The sequence below is a fragment of the Phaethon lepturus genome, unplaced genomic scaffold (genome assembly GCF_000687285.1).
Source record: "Phaethon lepturus isolate BGI_N335 unplaced genomic scaffold, ASM68728v1 scaffold15465, whole genome shotgun sequence".
Classification (NCBI taxonomy): Eukaryota; Metazoa; Chordata; class Aves; order Phaethontiformes; family Phaethontidae; genus Phaethon; species Phaethon lepturus.
Window position 1 is genome coordinate 7,942 of NW_010540016.1, and position 21,872 is coordinate 29,813.

The 21,872-nt window shown below is 47.9% G+C and overlaps 1 protein-coding gene across 1 annotated transcript in view; it reads right to left on the minus strand.

Annotated features, from left to right (window-relative positions):
- Window positions 1-408: 408 nt before the first annotated feature.
- IGDCC4 (immunoglobulin superfamily, DCC subclass, member 4) overlaps window positions 409-21,872 on the minus strand; it is a 63,488-nt gene continuing 42,024 nt past the window's right edge. The window contains exons 10-20 of the mRNA XM_010287326.1: window positions 21,165-21,338; window positions 20,331-20,564; window positions 15,298-15,405; window positions 14,363-14,546; window positions 13,547-13,674; window positions 12,439-12,609; window positions 11,795-11,932; window positions 11,249-11,354; window positions 9,984-10,218; window positions 2,774-2,938; window positions 409-939 (exon numbers count right to left, since the gene is read on the minus strand). Coding sequence (XP_010285628.1) covers window positions 409-939; window positions 2,774-2,938; window positions 9,984-10,218; window positions 11,249-11,354; window positions 11,795-11,932; window positions 12,439-12,609; window positions 13,547-13,674; window positions 14,363-14,546; window positions 15,298-15,405; window positions 20,331-20,564; window positions 21,165-21,338 — 2,174 coding nt within the window. The remainder of the gene's footprint in view (window positions 940-2,773; window positions 2,939-9,983; window positions 10,219-11,248; window positions 11,355-11,794; window positions 11,933-12,438; window positions 12,610-13,546; window positions 13,675-14,362; window positions 14,547-15,297; window positions 15,406-20,330; window positions 20,565-21,164; window positions 21,339-21,872) is intronic.

A 21,872-nucleotide genomic window follows, 5' to 3' on the forward strand; every position in this document is an offset into this window, starting at 1 on the left:
ACAGTGGTGAAGAACCGCTCGGTGTACCCTGCTTCTTCCCAGCATTAAAAGACATCTTCCCAGTCGCCTCGAGGACTATAGCGAAGTGACAGCCCCAGTCTAATGCAGAAGGCTCTGTTCTAACTGTGGTTTCACGTCAGACTTTGGCAGATGGCTCAATCCTGCTCCCATGAAGACCAAGTTACTCATGAGCTCCAGCAGGAAGAAGATGGGCCCTTACCAATCTACCTACTGATTTCTTGAAGGCAATATGTACAGTTGACAGGTCCGAATCCTGTTCTGGTGAGATGCTGCACCTTCTTAGCTCCTGCTGGGCTCAGTGAGTCAAGGGCACGCAGTACCTCACAGGAACAAGCCCTTACTAGTGCTTCTAGCTCTCCCATGATCAAAATCAGATTAGTTCACTCTTTAATGATTGTGGACACATGCCATGTTCTCAGATGCTGAGGATGAACTGGTTAAACCAGAGTTACTACAGAAGGCGGCCTCCTCCTGGGCCACGGAAAGCGATTGGCACTTGACTGGCTGCACATCCCCCCTGCCTTCCTGGATGGAGTCCGAATCTCCACTCTCCACTGAATCCAGACTTTCCCCGTGCTTGTGGAAGCCATTGGTGAGCCCAGGGACGCAAAGGGCCTCTGTTCTGTTAGTCTTTCTGTCGCTACATAACCGCTCGTCCTGGGCCTGAGCCTCAGACTTGCCTGTGCAGTCCACCAACACTTGGCTAGCGTCCTGCTGAGGGCTGGGAGCGCTGGGAGGAGCCGGCTCTCCAGAGGGGAGCTCTTCAGGCTCCTGGTCCTCAGTTTCTGTCTCTTCGCTCTCCAGGGTGTGCAGCTGGCAGTTGTAGTCTCTGTCAGAGGCTGAAAAATCAGAATGGACGATGACCTCTGCTTCCACTTGGTGGAGGCTGGCTGGTGGGCGGCTTTTCTTTGCTTCATTCTGTTATCAAATGGGAAAAATTAAAAAAAAAAAAAAAAGAAAAAAAAGGTAAGGTAAATGAAACTCAGATAATTGAGGCTGTGACCCAACCAAGCACTGAAATATATTTCTTTTTAATCCCACAGAGTGCAGTGGAATGTACATGTGCCTCCATTAAGTATTATCTTGATATGTTTCTCAGAGCTAAAGTCTTAAGAAGCATCTCAAATCACTCCAGGATCATTATTCCTATTTTATACTTGAGAAAGCAAGTCCCAAGGGAGTGAAGCAATTTGCCCATGGCTTCTTGGCAGGCAACCATTCCTCCAAGCCTCTGTCAAAGGCCACGACTTTCAACACTCACCAGTCTGTTTCCATATTAAGGGCCAGATTTCTAGAGGGCGAGTGGGCAGCACTCTAGAAAACTGGCTTCTGAGACAGCTCATGATATAGAGCCACAACTAGATACCAGGGCTCCCTTCACTTCCCTGGTCTAATCTTGGCTTCATATCACCAAATGTTTGTTCGTTAGAGCCCTGATCACAGCTTGCAAAAGTTGGTGTAGATTCAAGCACTTTAGTTCAGAAAGAAACCAACTGGTTCTCCTCCGCAGTGTTTAAGCGGACTTCAGGCTACATGTCTCCACAAATCTGGCTAACAAGCAGGTCATTCTGCTAGACTATCATTTGACAATTTAACAGGCAAATTATTTTGGAAGCTGACAAACAGCTCTCTAGGCAATCAGCGCTCAGATTCTGGGCTGAGTGTGATTTAGTAGCAAGAAGACAATTCAAAGTATGGGAGTGATATCCCACGTGTTATTTGTGCTTTCTGTTGAAGCCAACTTTGTGCATCATTTACATATTTTAACACTTTTCTCCTTTTGTTGACAAACTCTGATGGGTAAGCTGTGTTGTAAATGGTGCCCTGTAATTGGGTTGTAAAAAACATTGTCTTAACTCTATCCACAACGTTAATTACATCCTGTGTATAATTGATTTTCACACTACTATCTAGGAAGGAAACATAGGTAGGTTACTAAGAAGTATTTGCTGGGGGTGGGGGGTGAACTTTTTAAAGCAATAACCAGACAAACCTTCTGGTACAGAGTCAAACTGAGCAGGTGTCAGCTTCCTTTGCTGAGACTGTGACACAGACACGACAGTCCTTGTATGAACTCTCCCAAACACGGGAGTGCATATTTATTCCGACGATGCCATATCGGAAACAGGATTTCCTCTCAATCTATGCAGCCACATAAAGACGACAAGTGCAGTGGAAAGTGCTCTACCCTATCAGGAGAAGGAGTTTAAATCAAGCCTTGATCTTTGACTCCTTTTACAGGCAAAAATGCAATTCCTCCTTCAGGCAAGCACACTGTAGATCTTAATGACTGTGCCAAGTGTTGCGGCTCCTAATTCATTCGGCAGGCTGCTTGCTGCACGGTCACAGCAAAGACCCAAGGCAGACTGCTGGTGCCTGGCTTCAGTTCCTCAGGAACTGGGACTGCCACAACCCTGCTGGCAACTGAGCTGTCTGACCCCGCTTGACCACCACCAAAACAACAAGCCCACAGCACAGGCCCTCAAGGGTTGGCAGAGTCAAGACAGAAGATCAGGGGAGAGTTGAGGCTTCAAGTGATGCTTTGGAAAAAGCTTTTATTCAAATCCCATCAGCCTCGCTGGCATACACTCCTATACTGAGGAAAAAAAATAAAGCCTGTGATCAGCCAACTAAAGCTATCTCAGAGAAGAAAACGTTTTCTCCTGTGCTGCAAGAAGGAGAAAAGGAGATAGGGAACATAAAAGGAAAAAACACATCAGAACATGCAAGTCAATAAACCAAAGACACCCACCATCACGGCATCGTAAACCAGAGCTTGTAATAAAAGCTTCTGTCCTGCGCTGGAAGGGAGCTTCAGCGATCCGTTCACAGCAGAGAGAGGCTCTTTTGTGATAGTGTCTCCGTATCTGGCTATGCTGTTTGTCCAGGGCTGGTTGGCTGATTTATTCCATGAAGACTGCAGAAGAAAAGTGGGAGGAGAAAAGATCCAATTATCACAGATACAAGATTCTTATCCTCATAAACCTGAAATGAGAAACAGCTTGAAAAAGGAAATTTCAAGTTGGGGAAAATACCATGGTGTTAGAAGATGCAAGTGAAATGCAGAGATCGCTTCTGATGGCATCGAAATAAAAATGCTTGCCAGGACTCACACAGTCGCCCCGTTACAACAGGCTTTATTGCTCTGTTACATGGTCTGATTCATGGCAAGTGGATAGAAGTTGCCAGATGGTTCACAACCAAAGTGGGCTTTCCACTGGTTCTCAAATTTCGAGGCCAATGGGTATATCACGGCACAGGACATCACTTAAAGGTCCACTGAAATCAAGTCCCTGCAAAGCTGCAGACAAACCAGAGCAGTATGAGCCTACTGAAAAATACTGCAAAGCGGGAAAGGAACAGGGACGGTGGATATCTGGAGCAGAACGCTTACAGCATTTGCTATGGCACAAGCGATGCTCTGCAGCATGGAGAAGGACCCTCACCTGTGTGTACTGGCACGTGTGCTCTAGTAAGAGTTGAAGACAATGCTAAACTGCTCGCTCTGTGGTGCAGACAGATTTCCTGCTCTAAACTAAGGCTTGGGTAAACACTCTGCCATTCCCCATCACGGAGGCACAAAACTGGGGGCCTTTTTTTTTTTTTTTTTTTGCAACAGACCACCAAGCAATTTTTAGCTCAGCTTTAAATCCCCTGGGCAACCAGTGTTACCTTGTTTGTAGATCTAATTAAATTATATGGGCTGAACGCAATTTGTTCTGGGTTCTCTCAGCTTCCCCTTGCAATAAACTGTTGAATGCACACCTCTGTGTATGGGAAATGTGTGCCTTTAAGAGCTGAAGTTATTTAACAGCTCAGACTATTAGTTCACAGGCAGAAAAGTATTTTCTTTCCAGGTTTTGATTTTATTGAGCTGTCCTGCATTTACCTGAGCTCAGCCCTGCTACTGACTCGCATACATATATACACACGCGTGCACTTAGATTTAAGGAACACACAAGCCAGTTATCTCTGGGCTCGTTCCACAGATGTTACACGTTGCCTGGATAGAAGCAAGAAGACGACACAAGGCTGAAGTGAAGAGAAAATCCTGACACACCACGAGTGTGCACGTGCATACAGGATACTGGTGGTGTGAGCACGGTGGCTGCGCAGGGTGAAGATAGGTTGACTATACATCTATTGAAACCCACGACTGTTCACTGTCACGCAGGAGAAACCTAGGTTTCTGCGCTGCATGTGTGGCCACTACTTACACAGGCCAGACCTATTCCAACAACAGTCAACATAGCATGAGTCCAACCGAGATGGCAAGGAGATTTCTGACATCAGCCTGACCTTGTGTGAGTCATTTGACCTCCTTGTGCCTCGGTCCATCTGGCTGGAAGTTAGGTAGAAATACATGACCAGATGTTGTATGTGAGCCAGGCATTCCTAAGTCAGCTATTTAGCAAGAAGCAAATGCTATCTCGTGCTGTCAGTGCTGGCAGAAGGCACATTAAAGCGCTCATGTATGTGCTAAAGAGCTCCCTGAGCCTCTCCCGAGCGCTCTTGGTCCACCCGGACGCAAGTGCCAAAGGGGCTCAACTCCTTGTGGGAGGCAGAGCAGCATTACATCCCAGTGCTAACGCCAAGTCAGAGGAGCTTTGCTGCTGCCTCAGCATCAAACCTTAAGAAAACAAGTACAAAAGGGCCTCATTTATATGACAGCACCCTGCAGAACAGTGACGTCCAAACCCAGCGCTCTGGATATCAAGCATGCGTTAATTTAGAAGTGGATGCTGGAGGCAGCATCTTTGCCATTCCTCTCTCCACAATCCTCAGCAATATATTCTGAGCCAAGAGCGTTCCCTAACTGCTCTCTTTCTAAGTGGACAATCATTAAACTACAGTTTAATAGCAAGAAATCAACCAAGCGATCGCTCACAATAAGGAATATCACTACATGTGCGTACTCAAGGAATGTGTTCAATTTGCTTCTGCTGCCATCTGAAAGGCTTTCTGCAGCTACGTCGCTGACTGATGGCTTCTGTGCCTTTTCCAAGGAACATACGTTACTGAGCAAATACTGCCTGGAAATTTCAGCGTTGAACCTACACAAATATGCACACATGCAGACAAATGTGTGTCCTATTATAGATGCTTACATGCATATTTGCCATCAGAAAGATATGAGCATCATACGCATATACACACAGAGCAAACTTGAAAACCTTCTTGCAGGCATCTTGTGAATACCAAAAAACGTGGAAAGAAACAGGCAGCTCTACTGCAATCCCCAATGGACCATCTGTTAGCGGAAATGTCAATCTGCCATGTTTACATAGGTTTTGATGACTCTGGGAACAGCCTGTTCAGCTCTGGCTGAAATTGGCTGCAACGAAGAACAAACTTGTTTTGTACCAGTTTGCAACTTTCAACAAACAGAAAAAACCATCAGCCACACAACATGGCCTATATCCCACATGTTTTTCAAACACATTATGATTGAGAGGGAGGGGAAAAAAATAAATCCCTTTGGGGCTTAGTCTCCAAGGTTGGGCAGCGGCAATTAACTCTAGGTCTGTTTTCGTCACAGACCTGAAAAAGATCTTGTGAGCCTGAAAGCTTGTCTGCTTTTTTTAAGCAGTATCTTTTGGTGTAATAAGTGATACTGTTTCTTCCTACTCAAGTCAGACTAGTGAATGGTTGAAGGAAGACGAGGAAACTTTCTCTTGGTTTTTACAATAGAACAACGAAGTCAAGGAGTGTCAGTCTAATACTAATTTAAAGAGGGAAAAATCCCTTTGTCAGTTCACTGCAAACACAAGAATGAAAACTAATAAAAACATCTTCCAATAAAAGGTGTTTCCATTATAGCTAAATCCTTATCAAAGCAAACAAGCCTTTTCATCTTAGCCTTTTTATAGAAACTCCTGACTGGTAAAAAATGTGCCTAGATCCTATTACCTTCTCAGTGACAAGTAATGATTTCATGCAAATATATGAGCTGAGAATGAACATGTAGGAAATGTTGATCTTGAAACCCTCCTTGTTTTATGAGGACGGTTATTTAAACTAGGTTGAAATCCTGCGCAGAACAAGGCTGGGGACATTTCAGATGTGCCCAGCTTTTAAGGGTGTCATAGCGGAGAAAAAGGATTCGTTGCTGAAGGGCACCACAGCAGCTGGCGGGAGTGGGAAAGCTCCATGTCATGCAACATACAGGCATCCCTGCCCACAGCTGCACCTCTAAACAAGATGCAACATAACACAGACCTCTCCCCCACCAGATGAAGGAGAATCTCTGCTAGCTGTCAACAGGAACACAGCTCTCATCTAAGACTTTCCAGAAGACATTGGGACTTCTTTTTCCATGCAGAAAAATTTCAACACGAAAATGATGACCCCAGTAGATCCACGTTCCCTGATGCATTACAGCTTTTGCTCTCAAAGTCACAGGGAAGTGCAGTCCCCATGGGGAGGAAACCCCCAGAGGCAGCAAGCAAGGAAGGTTCCAGCTTGCAAGAAGCACAACAGCAAACGTTTCCAAGCCAAAACACTTGGGTTTGGCTTCATTCAATGAAAAGCTGAAGTCTTCCATGGAAAGCAGATGCTTTTTAACATTCTCCCCCACACCCTAAATTGCTTGGCCCAAAAGCAGTAGTGACAGAGGTGTCTGGAGCAGAGCCATTTTACCATCCTCGGTCCATCTGTCAGGAGAAACAGAGCTGCATCACCACAGCCTGTGTGTTACGGTGTCATTTATAACACAGGCTACCGAGGGCATCAGTTTGGGGGGTCACTTGAAAGGGGAAGCGAGTAAGAGGAAAACCACTTGCCAGTGTATTTACAAATCCTCGTGTGTGACCATTGGGAAACACACTGAAAGAAAAGGGCCCGCTAAATGGTTGAGCGTACTCCTGCCTAACGGAGCTGTCAGCCATCCAGAGGAGCTCCATGCCGACAGTTTGGCTGCAGTAGCACCTTGCTGTCCTGAAGCAGGGGCAGGGTGGCCAGAGGGCTCCTGTGGGCTGTCCAGCAGGAAAGACTCCCACCTTCCACTTGCACCAACCTGCATCCCCAGCATTACTTGTAACAGCTCAAGAGGAATCACGGCCCTACATTTGAAGGAACTGGGGATCTTGACTCGAAAATGTACAAGGGGACTCCACAAAGCCCCTGCCCGTGATTCTTCATAGGAGCCAGTTCAAGTCTCAGTATTGTTAAAGACTTCCTGCCCTCAGACTCACTCTTCTCCAGTCCCCACACCTGCAAAGTGACATTCGCTCACTTTTGACTGCTTCTGGCACAGGGACAGTCCCTGCTTTGCGTTTGTACATCTCCTAACACTGAGCCTCCAATCTCCGCTGCAGCCTCGGGGTGCCCTAAGAATAAAAACAATACAGAATAATTCATGAAATGCTACGTAACGAGCCGGCATGTGAAAAGCCTGCAAGCATGGGAGCAGCTATCATGGCCACCGCTAATGGCAAGCGCCACTCAGCCAACACAAGACAGCTTTCAGGAGCGTAACTTGAGGACAGAGAGGCAAGCAGGCACCTGGAGGTCACACAGGTCTGGAGCTGCCAGCTCCTTGGCACCACAGCTATGCAAACCTGCCCAACAGTGGCAGCAGCGTCAGACTAAGAGTCTGTCCCAGCCAACTCCCACGTGGTGACATGATACACTCTTAAATAAAAGGGATCCTCGAGGCATTTCTCACTCCCTTTCTTTATTGACTAGGACTGCAAGTGATAGTACCCGACCTAGAGCACCCTGGGGAGCCTCCTCTTGCCAGGCTGGACCAGGAATTTCCTTCCACAAGGAATTCCTTTTTCCTATGGCTCTACCAGATTCCTTGCCGCTGGTTTTCACAACCCCAACCACACAGAACATGAGAGAATAACAGAAGGCAACACACACAGCTGGTCGTTCTAGGCTACAAAGCTCCTGGCCATACTCAGGCAGGGTCTGGGGGCGTTTGGCAGCCTAGCTGAAATGGCCACTGAAAGAAGCTATTTGCAGTGTACAAGACAACGCAGAGAACCTACAACCCACTCCTGGGCCTTGGCTAGCAGCATTTTGTCTACAAGCAGGGAGATGCACACCCCCCTGGTTGCACCTCACTCTGATTTACATCTGTTGTGGGGACCAGGCATGTGTGCACCAGTCTGGTCATGCTTCTGAAACCTGCCCAACTCCCTGCCCACCCAGCCTGGTAAAATCACATCGCCATCCGGACAGGTGGCCTCCTGGCAACTGCAGCATAAGAGATGTTTTTGACCTGAGTCTTTTCACCCTTGAATATACCGCTCAGAGTACAGGGAGGATGCTCAGGGCAGGCTCAGGTGGGATTTCCAGCAGGAACTGGACAGTGGAGGGAATGGGGTCTCCTGCGCAGGAGCACATCTCCCTCCAGTGCCCACTCCCAGCAACAACATCCTGTTGCTCCCAGCCGCCACTCCAACTCTCCTTCCCTCACCTGCAGGTCATCCTCACCGGGCGGCAGGGGTGACAACTGCTCTCTGGGTGGCTGCGTGCGGCTGCTCCTCACTGATCCTTGCTTCCCTACCCACAGCCATCAAAAAAACAAGCTCTCTATTCTGCTGGCAAAAATCCTCAGTGAATTTAACTCTCGGTGGCCTTTCCCCATCCAATTAGGGAGGCAGAGACACTACAGCCAGAACTGCTCCTCTCCTCGAAGCTCTGATCTCTGAACATAACTTTGCTGCCAGCCTCTGCCACAGACAGCTGGGGGCCCCACGCTCTGCAGCTCAGCCCCGAGCAGCTGGGCCCTGGCACTGCCCTCTCCAGGCCCTGCTTTGCACCCACGAAAATCTCGGTGTAAGCCTTTGCAGACAGGATTGCTGCTTTGCAAGCGAGACCTGGATATGCTGCCCCCAGAAAGGCCTCCCAAGGGAGGGACTTCCCCCACCCCGACCTGTTCTCAGGGTAAGTCACCATCACTGAAAACATTTGTTCCTTATTTAACAGAAAGCTGTAGGAAATGCCTCACACTCTTCGGCTTGGGTCCAGACAGGCAGCTACATTCCACAGAAATCCAGAGATGCGGCTTGGCTGCAAACTGCCTCTCCTTCAGCTGAGCGCCGATCTGCCACGGCACTTGGGGACGGCCAAGAGTACGGCTTCGGCTCACAGGACTCTTAAAGCCAGCAAAAGTCGTTGCGTTTCCAGAAGACCACACCCGCACCACCACAAGCAGCGAGGACGGGTCTCGCCATTAGCCAGGTATCCTGAACTCACCTTCCCTCCAGTGACACACGAGCACATCGTCGATGCAAACCTGAAATCCCATGTGCTCACAATACATTTGTTTTACTGAACCTCCTAATTACTTTACATGCTCTCCCTGGGCTACAAAGAGAGACATAAACAGATTAACTAAATTAGGCCAATTAAAGGTTCCCTAATGGAATGAAATGTTTCAGGCAAGCTTGAGAGAGGAAATGGCCAGGGTGGAGTGAAAGACAATGCAATGTCAGGCAAACCAAGCAGGGCAGGAAGAGACTACTTCAAAAATAAGGTTCATAAATAAAACACAATTTCACCTCTTGTGTATCTTCAAGGGTATTCGAGCAAGCACACTATTTATGGACAAAGCCCCTTCTACTCTAAGCAAAAGAGTATGCTGGAAGGCAGAACACATACTCTAGACATCACACTTTCTCACACCATCTATATGCCACAGGAATAGTGCAGCTTTCTGCAGCAGGAAGTTTGGCAGCTCCTTCTCTGGGGATGAAGGGTCACCATCCCAGGAGATGAAAAGGGGTGGCAGATGGCACGGTGATCCCGAACTTAGACCTGACAGCCAACACTGAGCCAGTCAGTTTTACAGAGAGGTAAACGCATGGCTGCCCAGCACCAGCCTGCCACCAAGACTACCAGCACCCTGCAGAACCAGGACAAGATCAGATCTTGGCTTTCCAGCAGTGACAGACCAAACAAAGGCTCTTGCCTAGGGTGGGAGCCCAGCCACCACATGCATGGGTCCTTACCTTCCTCTTCCCATGGACGATGTCCTCAGGGAGGCTCGCGTGGATGAGGCTGTGCACTTCCGTCAGTTCTGTGATGTCCCCCAGGGGCATGGGTGCATCCTCCGGGAGTGGGGACATGAGGGACTCCAGCTCATGTGAATCTGAGGTAGCACTGGGAGCTGCCACCCCTTGCCTGCTCCGGTGGTAGTAAGTGTGGTTGCTGGCTGCCTGGGAATCCAGGCCTGGCAGGGCGTCCCTGGGGGAAAAACAAGCAAGAGCTGACATCTCTCACGAGCCTTGCCTCCCTCTGTCCTGAACAGCCACGCACTGCCAGAGAAAGTGATCCCCTCTGGGCCACTCAGCCTGCCCTTGTAGAAGCAACCAGGCCCAAGCCCCTGCCCTACTGCTCCTGAGGAAGAGGATCCTCTATCCACACCCTGCCGCAACAGCTTTCGCTGCAGTAACCCCCTCCCCAGACACATCTCGTCACCACCTTCACTAACCCTAAAGCTCACACACAAAGCACGGTGCTGGATGCCAAGCCCTCCCCTCACCAGTGGATCACAAGGGCAGCAGACAACATGAGTCCCAACACTAGAGCAAGCACTCTCTAGCCCCTGCCCGTGGGGAGTTGTGTCACTCCTGGCATCTCTGCTTTACAGATAAGAGATGGAACAGGACTGAAAGGTTTGATGGCCACATTAGGATGAGACTTCAGAAGTTGCTTGTTCCTAGTCCTGAGATCTGCCTCCAGCTCAAAGTTCTTAACAGCTAAGCTGGTTTCTGATCATGGTCTTTCCAAATGCTTGTGGCTGGATTCAGCCCCCTGAGATAGCAGCGGCTTTGGGCTGAGTCCAATCCTCCTTAAACCAGCCTGTCAGTCACTGGGAAGTCTTTCACCATTTTCCCAACTGAATTTTAACAAACCCTTTCCAAACATCCTTAGAGCTGTCCAACCTCAGAAGCAAAATATTGTCCACACTGACAGACACAGGTAATAATCTGGTAAATAGTGTTTTTTCCCTTTTCTTGAATTTTTTTTTTTCCTTTCTGAAAAAAAAAATAGTCTAACAACACAAATTAAAGAGAAACTACTAAGAAAAATCAGTGAAAAGACTGTACTAAATATGTTCCTTAGCCAGCTAGCACTCTCAGGACTCAATCTTTTTATTGACTGGTGTCATACCTCGCATCCGAAACAACCCAGCTGAACGTGGAGAAGCAGCTCACAGCGTATTTTGTCTCCTTCCATATCAGCCTCCTGGCAAAGGCAAGGTGACACCTACCTCTGCTTGCTGTTGCGGAAGCTGGCACACATGCAGAAGAGTATGCAGAGCAGCCCCAGGCAGACTCCCACAATGATTCCCGTGACTGAGTGGATATCCAGAACATCTAGTAGGGGAAGGACAGACACGTCATTTCAGCCACTGGCAGGAAGAAGGTACAAAGTGTCTTATGTTCAGAGAAGCACCAGTTTCACCAAAATCAATAGATAATGCTTCTATACACATAAAGGAAGAAGATTACGTGGCAGTGACAATTTAGAGCAGCTTTAAGCAAGCTGGCATTTATGCACATTCATTAATTTCACGCTATATAGGCCTAAACAGAAAGGCAGCAAGATGCAGGTCGCAGGTGCCCTTCCACAGGAGCTGAGATGGGGAAAAGATGCAGGGAAGAGATGTAGAGACTGGTCTACACAGAGTCACGTCTTGCATCCTGCATGGTGACATCAGGCAATTGCTTGGCAAACAGAAATGCCGCTGCTGACAAATCGCACTCTTCAGCAATGCAACTCGCTTCCCACACCAGGACAAAGGGGACATTCGTACCAGACAACTTCTCCCGGAGGGTGTGCACATCCTTAACGTTTGAATAGGGACCAGATCCCACGACTGTCTTTGCTCCCATCTTGAAGAAGTATCTGGTATCACTTTCCAGGCCATGCACTTCAGTGCTGAAGATATTTCCTAATCAAAACAAGTCAAAAGAGGTTTAAAACGTGCAATTTCAAGAGTATTCAGAAGCTGCAGCAAAGCAGCAGTGGAATTCTGTTGGACCTTCAAAAGCGAGGGATTCTGTGTCATGAGGTCTAAGAGGTAATTCATACACCTCTTTGGTATTAATGAACTCGCTGCTTAAAGAGTTGATGATGCAGACTGCACGTGGTGCTGCTGGCGTATGTTCTCTGAGGAATTACTGGCTGCCAGCCGGTATCTGCAGGATAATAATGTCTATTTCAGCCCTAGACACGTATGATTTCGTGTCTCTCAGTAGTTGTCTCCCTGGACTCTCCTATATGACCAGCAGGAAGGCCCAGCATATGCTCCAAGAAAGCTGGCAGCATGAGCTCTTGAGCGTTTATGTGTGTGCGCGCGAAGTGAGGCAAAAATCAGGGCAGCAGGACTGACCAACCAGGGCTCTGCAGGCAGCAGGAGGACCTGGTGGGGTATTACAGTACCTCAAGGAGGCTCACCTTCTCGTGTCAGCAAGGTCCACATGTCATCAGGCTGCGTGTTGTTGGCATTGTACAGGATGAGGTACTCCACAATGATGCCGTTGGGCTCGACAGGGGGGCACCAGTGCACCTGGACAGCGTAGGGGTTGAGCGGGTGCAGCCGCAGGTCAGATGGAGGAGTCGAGGGACCTGGCAGAGACAAGTAAAGACCCAGCGTGAACAGCAGAAAAGAGGAGGAGAGCATTCAACCTGCAAGGCATGACTACTGCTCTATGTCTTCTCTGCATCCTTCTCAGTGGTGCTGCAGCCATGCTTGCAAGCATGAAATGATGGGCAACCTGGGGCCCCAGGCACCTCATCCAAACAAGCTGTGGAGAGCGCAGAGAGGAGGCTGCTCAGCCCAATACAGGGCGGAACTTGTGCATCATGGCCAACCAGCCAAGGGAAATGTGAGCATGCTGATGAAGCCACGCAGCTCAGTTTGAGGCTGTGCAACATTGCTCATCTTTGAGAGAATACTCCCAGCACACTCTCACTTGCTTTCTGCTCCATCTCCCCCAAAGCCCTGCTTGCACCACAACTAGTCCCAGCTAGGGGCACGACACACAACACCTCCAAAAGCCATCACTGCTGCTCTGTGAAGCTGAATACCAGAGAATCTGTCACAGAGTAAGGAGTTAACCCATCGCAGCTTCCAGGATCATCTCTGCCTCCCAGCCTTCAACAGGCCTGAAGCTAGGAGGTGAATGTCTTACTGGAAAACCAGGCTGGGCAAGGCACTCTTGCTCTGACTGTGACATTCAGCACTGCAGAGGACCTAGCAGTTAAGCAATGCATTATCAGCTCTCTCTAATGAGCAGGATTTCTCTGAACCTAGAGGCAACCCCACAGTAACAGCAACCATTGCCCCAATTCTCTTTACATGCTCCTCTCCATTTACAAAGCAGCACTCCTTTAATGGGCTTGGGAAAGCCATCAGGACGCTTAGCGGCTCTCAGCGTGTATTCAGGGGCATCACAGCTTAGAGGTGATCTGAAATCACATCTCTGAGGAACATTAAGAGGGATTTGACAGAGATTCAGGGAAAGCCAGGAGAAATCAGGATTCAATTCCCATAAATACTCACGGTCAGGAAGGGTGAACTGCTCCACCACGCTGCCGAAGGGCCCATCGATGCCAACGCCATTGGACTGCACGGCAAATTCATACCTGGTGTAGGGCTTCAAGCCACTAATGAGAATGTCTTCATCCGAGCTGCCAAAGAGGATACATTCCCAAGACCATGAACACTGGATGGTTCTCCCACCCACTGTCACCTTGATACCTTACAGGGAACATTGTAAGAGATTATCCTAACTCCTACAGTATTTCATTTTAACCTAAAGCTTCATCTCCTGCAGTCATGTGAATACAAGAGGACTCAGCTCCCAGATACAGAGCAACGTAGATTCCCAGCCTACAGGACCACTTCTGATGTACTTCCAGAGAAAAGCTCGAAATCACAGCCTGGTCATAGGCTGAAAACCTGCACAGGAATCTAGATTTAAAATACATCCCCAAATTATTGTAACTGCTTAAACTCTAGCAATTTTTAAATCAAACTTGTGAGGACCATCTCACAAATCATGAATGTTTTGACACTGGCCATAATTGCGCCTGGCTGTGTTAACTACAGGGAAAACAAGCATGTAAGGTATGATCAGAGCAGGAAAGATGCAGAGACCAGCCAGTACATGATCCCTTGGTATTTAAGTCATTGACAAGTCTCAGTGCCACATTTCACCAGCTCTGAATGTATCTGTGACCAAGGCAGACCTCTCTAGCATGTGAAACACTCAGGATTTTGCTCAGCACTGGAACTTCCATGAAGGTTCCTCCTGCCCTGCATTTATTCCTGACATGAGCAACACATGGCAGATGAACCCTTAGCATCCTGCTTTACCTTGTGTAGTATGTAACAAGAGAGGCGTTTTTCAGGCCCCAAGGGCTGAAGCGCACAGTGTAGTTGACAATCTTGACTGTGGTGAAGTCAGGTTTCTTCCACCTGAGCCATATGGAAGTTGAGCTGTTGGACTCTGCGTAGACTTGGACTGGAGGCAGTGGAGGACCCTTCTGCACAGGGGGATCTATGGTGCAAGACAAAAAGAGAAGGGAGATGTGGAGACGTACATGACAGTTAAGGCAAGGGACAGACATCACGGACACAGAAAACAGAGAATAAAATAGCTGCAGGCTTCACAGCCTAGGCCGATATGCTGGCCCTCCAGCGCAAGCCTAGATGCCCAGCTTAGCCCTTCTGTGCATGCAGTGGTCCACGCTTTTCCTCGCGTGTGGGAAAGATCACGATGAGGATCCACACATCAAGGTGGTGGAGCACAGGAGGCCAGCTTCAAAGCTACCCACCTGACAGGCCCACACCAGGGTAAGGAGGAGCCCGGGCTGTTCACCATCCCACAATGGACTGGCAGAGCTGAGAAATGAGCCTAGGTCTTCAGAGCTTTTGTTTATAACACTGCAAAAAGCCTGGCATGCTGCTAATTCATGTCCTCGAATCTTTATAACATAAGGAATGAAAAGCAGGTTATTTGGCATTTCCAGGACCATCCCTGAGCCACTAATGGGGCCAGAGAGAACACGGTGAAGGTCATCCACACCCAGTACAAGAACAACCCTGATGAGAAGGGGAGTATTTCGCTCCTTTCTCTCCTTCCCAAGATAATTCCTCCAATGCAAGTTTAAATGAATTTCCTTATACTGGGACTTTCCCCATTTTCATATTGTCCTTCAAGATCATCTTCTGTAACTTCACCTCTACCCTTCCTTTGAAGCCACATGCCAAGTAGAAGAGACAGACAACAAATGAAGGGCATTCCTCACCTACTGCTGTTGCAGGTGCCTTTTCTGTTTTGCCCTTCCAAACCGCTGCGTAACCATCTTCGTGCTTATTAAATGCCACAAGCTTCACTTCATAGAGTTTCCCAGGAGCTGGAAAAAATCAGTCAGGGTTTGTCTGACATTATTTTCATTACCAACCTTCCCCAGCTAGACATGTTTTCTTTGATCTGACCAACTTTTCTCACCATCCAAGAAAATAGCTCGAACAGAGTTGTATTTGCTAAAAATACAGCAGGGAGCCCCCCTTCCACATTCAAAGACTCTCACAAGTGGTGCCCATATCATCACAGGTACTCTCTAGTTCTCCCCTCAATTTTTACAGAAATTATCAGCAGCAAATGGACTTGCCCCAGCCACCAAGGGTTAACCAGTGTCATGGCCTGTAGCACATCACCTCAGGATTTCCTGATCTTTCTCCCTTGCAAACTGCTAAAGAAACCTATGCACAGTGACTCCGCTCTCTCCCCCATGGAAGTGGATGCACTGTATTGTTTATTCTTGAGGAGTGAGGACATCCCCTCCTCCCCAAAATGCACCTCCCATTTCTAAAGTCCTTTCTGATTTATTCATGGACATGAGGATCTTCCAGCAAGTCCTCACACACCCTGTTAAGTCACTGGCAGTTTTTGTTGTACAGTGACTATTTTGCCTTCACAGCAGAGTTTTTTGATGTGCAGTTAGAAAAGCTCACACAAACCCCACAGCAGAAACCTGAGAAACCCTTCCCATCAGACAGCCATGCACTCTATGGGGAACCTCACACTTGGACCTTAACTGAGCTGCAGGACAGGGTGCTCTGTCTCCAAAGCAGTGCTGCCCGGGTCCAAAATTCACTTCCCTCTTTCCTCTGGCCTTTCATCAGCTGAAATACTCCACTGCTGTGTTAAGTAATATCTGAGGGGTTTTTTAATGGAGATGTTTAACCGAGGAAACAACTTGGGAGATAAGAAGTTCTCAAATAAGCAACTCGCCAGCTTCTCCCTTCAGCAGCCAGCCCATTCAGAAGCTCAGCGAGAGCGGTCCAGACTGTCTTTGATTGCCTTGGCTGCAGAGCATTGATGAAGTTTGTTAATTTGCGATGTGCCTGTTCATTCCCTGCCCTGATAGATCACTGCTCTCTTTGCCAGACAACGTAAGCAGAATAAAACCTTTCTTATTGATGCCAATTTTATTATTACTGCACTGATTACGCTCCCAGAGGCTAATGGTACCAATTACCAAAGGCTTTCTCTGCTCCACAACACATGTTCGCGCTCAGAATATAAAAACACTTCAGCCACATTTTTCTCCCTGAAAGAATCCCAAAAGCAAACAGAGTTTTGTCTGCCTCCAAGGCAGCCTGATCTGCATTTCCACACTCTCCAGCCACAGGAAAACATTTCAAACCCACACAAAGGGGGATGAGACCAAAGGGCACTCAACTTCCAAACGGCTGGGATCACGAGCTTGGTGAAACAAAGAACCCCACAGCCCGTCTCTCGCCAGCACACACACTCCGCCTCCTGCCTGAGCATTTGGCTGGGCTTCACTGGGACACGAGCTCATCGTGGATGATGCGATCCAAAACGATGAGGAAGAGCTCACAGATGTGATGCAGCTGTGGGCAGCTCCTGTTGAAGAATGAAGTGAAGGAAAGGACAAGTCCTCCATCTCCATCCCTGGGTAGGATCAATACAGCAGCCACTTTCACGTGAAGCCAGAGGAGCTCTACTACAAGATCAAGCAATTCACATTCTGAAAATAGGGTTATTTTGGATTTCTCAGTGAGAGGCTTGGCTTCAATTTTTATACACAGGCCCAGATGTTCAAGCTCTTAGAACATGCAGACATAAAGCTCTATCAAGCTGTCAAGAACCTAGTAGGCAGCATGAAAACAGATGTATTTCACTGCATTCCATCATACATTAAATATAAGCAGAATAATCTAGTCCAGATCATTTCAAATCACTAATCTGGATGACTGCATAATTTATCCAATATGCTAAATACGTTGTTTTATTCAGTTTTTCAAGGTGTTCATGTTGGCCAGATGCCATAATTTCCTGTAAGTGGGAAAATACCCTCATCTCCAGGGAGTCACTCTGAGAGGAATGCACTCTTCCTTCATGGGAATGTGGAAGATGGGATCGGAACCTTACCATTTATTTTTCATGTAAATTGCAGCCCTGGTAGTTACACACCGTTACAGAGAACAACTGCTAGAACATAGATGGAAATGAATTTCTCAGGGAAAAGCCCTCCTGGTGATTCAGGACAGCTTCCTTTTGATCTTGTGGGCTCATGAAATGGCTGTATTTCTTACGTGCCTTTGAACGGCTGCCCACCTCTCTTACAGGATTTCAGCACGTAACTCTCAGACAAGATACAAGGAGTGTGGATGTGGTGCTTTGGGACGTGGTTTAGTGGGCATGGTGGTGTTGGGTTAACGGTTGGACTTGATGATCTTGAAGATCCTTTCCAACCTTAATGATTCTGTGATTCTGTGAGTGTCATTAGTGGTATCACTCTAAGGAGACGTGGTTTGCTCCCGAGGTTATCACGAGCATTGGAGAAAAGTCTTCTTTCATTTTGGACAGCTCAAACGGAGACAGCTGGGACACTACCAAAGGCAAAATCAAGAAGGCACATGCTGGGGGTAAGGCAAAGGATGAGGAAGCCTGCAGGACAGAGAAGAAGTGGTGGACAAAGCTAACACCAGTGCAAGAGAGGACAAAACAAGAATCTTGCACCGGACCAGCACAAGGACCCTTACTGCAGTGTAAAACACAGCCTGATGTTACAGGAAACTAGGAGAGGGAAACGTGGGCAGGGCTCTTTGCTGGTCTAATACTTGTGCTATTGCTGTGAATAAAGAACAACTGCTCAAGAAGCTCTGTCCAAAGCTGCTTTCTGCACCTGAGGCATGCCTCAAAAGGAGCTGCCTCCCCCCAGAAAGCACTTCCCTCCTTGCCCTGCTGTGCTCCTGGAAAAACCAAAGAAAATCAGGAAATCAAAATCAAGCTATGCAGGAACAAGCAGCGGGACAGGAGTTTTTTCTCTCTGGCCACACCCCAAACCAAGCCAAGAGGCAGAGCGTTGGCTTCACTGACAGTGCGGAGGTGTGGAGCGAAGGGGCATTTAGTGACTGTGCTGCTGCAGCGCGTAGCCTCCAACGGGGACCATGGACCTTGTTTGCACTGACAGAGCATGCAACCATGCCTGAGCTACAGCCTTGTATTCCTAGTGCCTAACCCTGGGATTCCTGACACCTTATCTCTTCAAGTTCTTGACTCAATTTGTAGTTTCAGCCACATCTCTTTAACAGCCCACCTCCCACAGGCAAACCGCACCCTCCCACCAGACAGCACCGTTCACCACATGCAGCCCCTTTACCCTGAAACCAAGAGATGCTCCCAAGAGACAACATTGGGTATTTTGTTTGTTTTTACAGAGAGATCTTCGGAGAGGTTTCCACTGCTGTGCTTCCCAGGCAGACATCCATGAGCTGAGAAATCCCCCCAGCTGATTCCCCATCAGCCAATGTGCAACAGCACAGGTCACGTTAGGGCTTCCCACCTTTCCTAAGACTGCGACTCGCTCTGCCTACAAGACCCCTAATGCAGATGTAAGTACCTGTGCAGGGTGGCTCTCTGCCATGAACCTAAACCCTTCTAAATCCCAATCACTTCTCGTCCTGGTTTCATGTCCAGACCCCCTGCCTTTCTCCATACAGCCAGATTCCTGACCCCTTCCTTTACTGTACGCGTGCAGGACCACGTCATTCAACAGCATAAGGGGGAGAAAAGAGAACATCCATTGCTGGAAGAAACCCAAGACTCTCTTCCTGACACAACGATAGCTGATACACAACCACCAAATCATAAGGAAACCATTAAGGCTTGACAGATGCCCAAATTTAAGGAAGTAATTACAGAAGAACAAGCAGCCTTCTCAGCATCATTGTGCCAGAGCATTTGGAACCAATTCAGCCCAATCCCGAGCCCCTCTGCTAACTGACTTGCCAGTGGTTAGTGCAGCGCGTGATGATGTTCACATGTGGTTTCCTCAGTGCAATAATTACAGACCTAAATTCTTCAGAGAAACTCATAACTGTTAGCACCCTCTCAGTGGCAGGATGGCTGCAACATAGCTGGAAACCCACTTAGTGATGACACAAACTGTCTTTCCAGGTGCTGCAGCCTGACCTTTACACCACGCATAAAATATATGCTAGACATGTAAGATGAACCAGCATGAGAAACACTCGCCCTGCAGTCTCCGCTCACTGGGCAGTACCAGGGATGAATCATGAAGTGGGGGATGGAAGCAGAATCCTGTTTCAAGGATGTATCTGCCATGACTCTCTTCTCTCTCCCCATCCTGCATCAATGGGCAAATCAACTAATTAGTACGATCAGATGTTAGAAACATAACTGCTTATGGGAAACACCCAGTGCAGTTAGGCAGGCAGGCAGATCTGACCGTGGTGCAGACTTGTTCGCCAGCCATGGACACTCATTCTTCTATCCCTTTTCCCTCAGGGGGAGGTGAAGGAGAATACTGACCCGAAATTAGCATGCTACTAATTACTCATCTCTGCATTTTAATACTGAGAGATTTCCAATAGCATTCAATTATGGAGCTGCTTAGAAATACACAGGGAAGGAGAGATCATTGTCCTGACTGGAGATTTTAATCTAGGCACTCTTTATAGTGACAATAAAAACCACTAATTGATTCAGATCTACTTATGAGCATATACTAAGTACATTAGTAGCCCTTGGTTAAAAATACAATCTCTGCTACACTTGCATCAGAAATTTCTGTGTTTTAAACTCTGCTTATAACAAGCCCCAGGAGCCCCACTCCAGAAATGATTTTGGGTGCTCTTTAAAAAGTTCGCACGGTCCTGGTCCTCTGTATCTGCAGCCAAGCAGATAACTGAGCCTCTCGGAAGCACCCAGGGACTTCTACAAAGTGCAAGAGACATACCCCGGGTTTCCACACCAACTGCTAAGAAGATGTAACCAGCTAACCTAGTCGAGTCAGCTCGTACTGCTTCACTTTCTTCTTTAGTTTTATGGGTCCTACGTCCCAGCTCTCATCTTCAGCGGCATCCAAAGGGCTTTCGTTGCTGGACTCCTCTGGGCCCACTTCTCGGTAATAGAGCTTGTACCCAGATATCTGGGCATGGTTGGCTGGGGGCTGCCACGTTATCAGGAGAGACTCCATCTTTGCTCGAACTTTTAATTCTGTCGGGGCAAATGGAACTAGAAGAACAAGACAAGAGAAGAAAGTTCAGCCACTTGTCTCCATCTTCCTGCTCTACTGAAACCTCCCTGCTCTCAGCCATGAGGCAGGGGTGTGAGGAGAGGCCATCCTGTGAACGGGACATCTCCACTGTCTGACAGAATGGTGCAGTTACTCTCCACCATGACTTTCCCAGCTGGGTGATACAGGAAAAAAAAAAACACCACTATCACAAAGCCATTATGGGAGTTTCTCAATGTGTTCCGAGATACCACCATCTTTAACCATCGCTGAAGTCTGGGAGTGGATAGACAATTCTGCCAAACAGAGCTGTGCCCAAGCCAAATGCCGTAACATTGGGGTTTGGGGTTTTTGTTCATTTCTTTCTTTCTTTTTTAAGAATTTTCACAGCTGCACATGGAGGGAGGAATGACCAACTACCCAGACAAGCAGCAAGACATACAGGGACTGCTCAACAGAAAGATAAAGGTGGGTACTTCAGTCTAACCAAAACCAATGGTTATAATTCCCTAATGAAAGCAAGTATCTCTGATTATGCCTCAAGTTCCCCAACGTCCTGCACACCCTGCCCAAATCCCAGGTATCATCCATCTTCCTACCATGTGTCTGGTTGTCTCTGTCAGGAGTACGATGCTGGGTCCACTCCGAAGGTGCCCCATAGCCCACGCTGGTGCTGGCTGCGATGCGAACTTTGTATACTTTGTTGGGATGGAGCGAGTAGAGAGTGATTTGTGTCTCATTTCCACCCACTTCAATGGAGGTAACCTGATCTGCTGGAACCAAGGTGACACCATTGAAAACATGGTTTTCCCAGTCAATACAACCAAGCAGCCACAAAGCCCAGCTACACCCTGGTGGTCCGCACACTTTGGGCTGGCTTGGCTTTGCCCAGTGCAATCTCATACCACCAAGAAAAATTAGAACTAAAGACTGGATAGAGCCGATATCTTGACTGACAACCCCCTTCATCACATTTAAAACTGCAAGTTGCCTTCAGCACCATGGAGTCTGCCTGGAGGGGAGCTGTCAAACCTTGCTGTTGCTGATGTGATGGTAGAACATGAGCATAGCCGATGGTAGCGGGTGGTATGTTCCAGTGCTTCTCATTGCTGTATTTAAATCCTCACCTTAACTTGAACCAGAACTGTCCAGCAGCCCTGCTTTCTGCAAAATTCACACCTTCATCCACGCCAGACTGAGGTTTTATTGCTCCCTCTTCAGCCCACCCAAGTGCATAAGGGAGATAACAGGAAATTTAAACTGAGAGCGGCCTGGGATTTTCACTGTAATAACTAATTGGTCCTGCT